This window comes from Hibiscus syriacus, unplaced genomic scaffold (genome assembly GCF_006381635.1).
Source record: "Hibiscus syriacus cultivar Baekdansim isolate YM2019G1 unplaced genomic scaffold, ASM638163v2 tig00111098_pilon, whole genome shotgun sequence".
In the NCBI taxonomy this organism is placed as follows: Eukaryota; Viridiplantae; Streptophyta; class Magnoliopsida; order Malvales; family Malvaceae; genus Hibiscus; species Hibiscus syriacus.
The window spans coordinates 354681-357256 of NW_024062983.1; the positions used below are offsets into that span (position 1 = coordinate 354681).

General features: G+C 31.1%; 1 protein-coding gene across 1 annotated transcript; it reads left to right on the plus strand.

Annotated features, from left to right (window-relative positions):
• Nucleotides 1–201: 201 nt before the first annotated feature.
• On the plus strand, nt 202–1197 carry LOC120153067. The gene has a single exon (XM_039165080.1). The coding sequence runs from the start codon at nt 353–355 to the stop codon at nt 1076–1078; it is 726 nt and encodes a 241-aa protein (XP_039021011.1). The 5' UTR covers nt 202–352; the 3' UTR covers nt 1079–1197.
• Nucleotides 1198–2576: the final 1379 nt, after the last annotated feature.

A 2576-nucleotide genomic window follows, 5' to 3' on the forward strand; every position in this document is an offset into this window, starting at 1 on the left:
ATGTACTTTATGGGCATGATATTTCTATATATGTTCTACTTCACGCATGCCTTAACCTTTGGGTTTTGCTTAAGATTTTTTTAGCTATTGCTAATATTTATTAATAAATAAATAGAAATAATTCCTAAATTACATGACTGTCGGTCTATATAAGCATTTCCTTAGGATGGTTCGGTTCTCCGAAAATAATACCTGGCTGCTCTTACTGTACATCTCCCCGCAGCTTTCAAATTCTCCTTTTATGTTCCCGGAAAAATTAAGACATCCGTTTCCAGAGAACCAAAGTGAGCTTAAACTTTTCGAATTTCTTTCGGTACATCAGCTTTGAATGCCTTGAAAACTTTTTGGCTTGATGGATTCGTTTGTTCTCGATAACGTGAAAGCAGAGAAAGCCAAGGCGATGAGAAGGTACAATCGGCTTCGAAGCTTGGCGAACGCGTTTCGTTTCTTGGAATTGCTCTTGGCTTTGCTGTTTTTGGCGTGGACCTTCGGGCGCGTGCCTTTCCTCGTCAAGATCTCCGGCGAGTTCATTTTGAAGCTCGGAGGAGTAGTCGCCCGTCCTCTCTTCGTTTTCCTCGTCTGTAACGTCATCATCGTCACTCTCATTGCTAAGTCCGGTATTTTATCCGCCGTTATCAATGCCGATTCCAAAATCTACGACGAAATCACCAAAATCGCTGAGAATCGCTCCAAATCGGAGTCTCAAGAAGAGATTGTGTATCAAGACAAGGAGATCATCTCTGAACCGAACACAGCTACTCTCACATGTGAAGAAATGGAGCCGGAGTCTGAGTCGGATTCCGATACTGAGACGGATAATCCCAGAGTGTATAGAAGGAGTAAGTCGGAGAAGTTGCCGATTAGAAAAACTGAAGAGCAAGTGAAGAAGGAACTGCGACGATCGGAGACAGAACAGTGCCACAAAATAGAAAACACGGACGAGGAATTATTTCCAGAAGACGAGCTGAACAACGAAGAGTTTCAACGAACGATCGAAGATTTTATCGCCAAACAGTTGAGGTTTCGCCGAGAAGAATCTCTGTCTATTGTTCTTCGATGTTTAAATCCTGAAAAATAAATTTACTTTTTCAGTAAATTTTAACCGCTCAAAAAAAAAGAACATTGTTTATTACTGTTTCTTTTTTCACCTTTGAAAAGAGAAAGTAAAAACGACTACTTATGGTATGGTTGTACAGTGCTAAAATGAGAATGGAGTAACTCGGCTGTACAGTGCTCGTGGTATGGTTTTTAACCTTTAAAATGAAATTTGGTTGGAAGAATAAAAAATTAAACTCTAATACTATTTTATTATCGATACCCATTAGATTGAGATAAAACTCTAAAGTTCGAATTTCTAGGATTGATTCAGTCTAATCAATCACCCAAGCCTTTTGTTTTCTATTCTGTAAGTACATATGTTACCTGTCAACGAAATATATTTAACAATTTGTCTCACGAAAGTCATACTAATATATTATTAATATATAATATTATCAGATACATTAAAAGATATTTAATAAATTTGATTTAGCGTTATCTATTATGTTGACAGATTAATAATGTTTTAAGTATAAAACATAAAAAATTATTAAAAAATTTGATAACCGGTAAACTTTGGTTATCGGTAAGTATCGATACATATATATAAGTGTCCATATTTATTTCAATATGGAAAATATTAATTTAAAGTTATCTTTTAAGTGAGTTTTAAGATTTAATTTAGTAATTATACACGTCTAATGATTTATTTTTATGTTAGGATATATATTATTATTAAATTAAAAATAATAAACATAGATATTACATATTTATTATTATCTTTTGTTAAAATTATTAAATTTAAATTTTAAATAATATTTTATAAAATATCTAACTAATCAAATAATTTTTTGTATAAACGAAATTATTAAATTAATATTGTAGGTGGAAAACATGAAGCACTATTAAAAATTTTTGAAACATAAATTACAAAACTTTCAACAAAGTATCGATATATGTACAAAAAGTATTTATACTTTCAACATATCAGGTAGCTCTTTATCGATTTTGTCATAATGAAACTGGTTTTGTCATATTTTTACTTGTTATATTGTAAAGTATCGATATATTTTTATAAAAAGTATCGATACTTTCAACATATCATGTAGCTCTTTACCGGTTTTGTCATAATGAAACTGGTTTTGTCATATTTTTACCTGTTATATTGTAAAGTATCGATACTTTCAACATATCAGGTAGCTCTTTACCGGTTTTGTCATAATGAAACTGGTTTTGTCATATTTTTACATGTTATATTATAAAGTATCGATACATTTTTATAAAGTATTGATACTTTCAACATATCAAGTAGATATTTATCAGTTTTGTCATAATGAAACTGGTTTTTTTTTCATATTTTTACTTGTTATATTGTAAAGTATCGATACATTTTTATAAAGTATCGATATTTTATAGGCGTTATTACTGCTTTTCTTTTAAATTCCAAAAGTGTCGATACTTATTTAAATAGAATCGATACTTTCAACATATCTGGTAGGTAGTTTAATGTAATAGGTAGCATATATTTTTTTTTATCG

What these genes read in the sequence shown, in the direction of transcription:
- LOC120153067 (XM_039165080.1), top strand. Translation starts at nt 353, where the DNA reads ATGGATTCGTTTGTTCTCGATAACGTGAAAGCAGAGAAAGCCAAGGCG.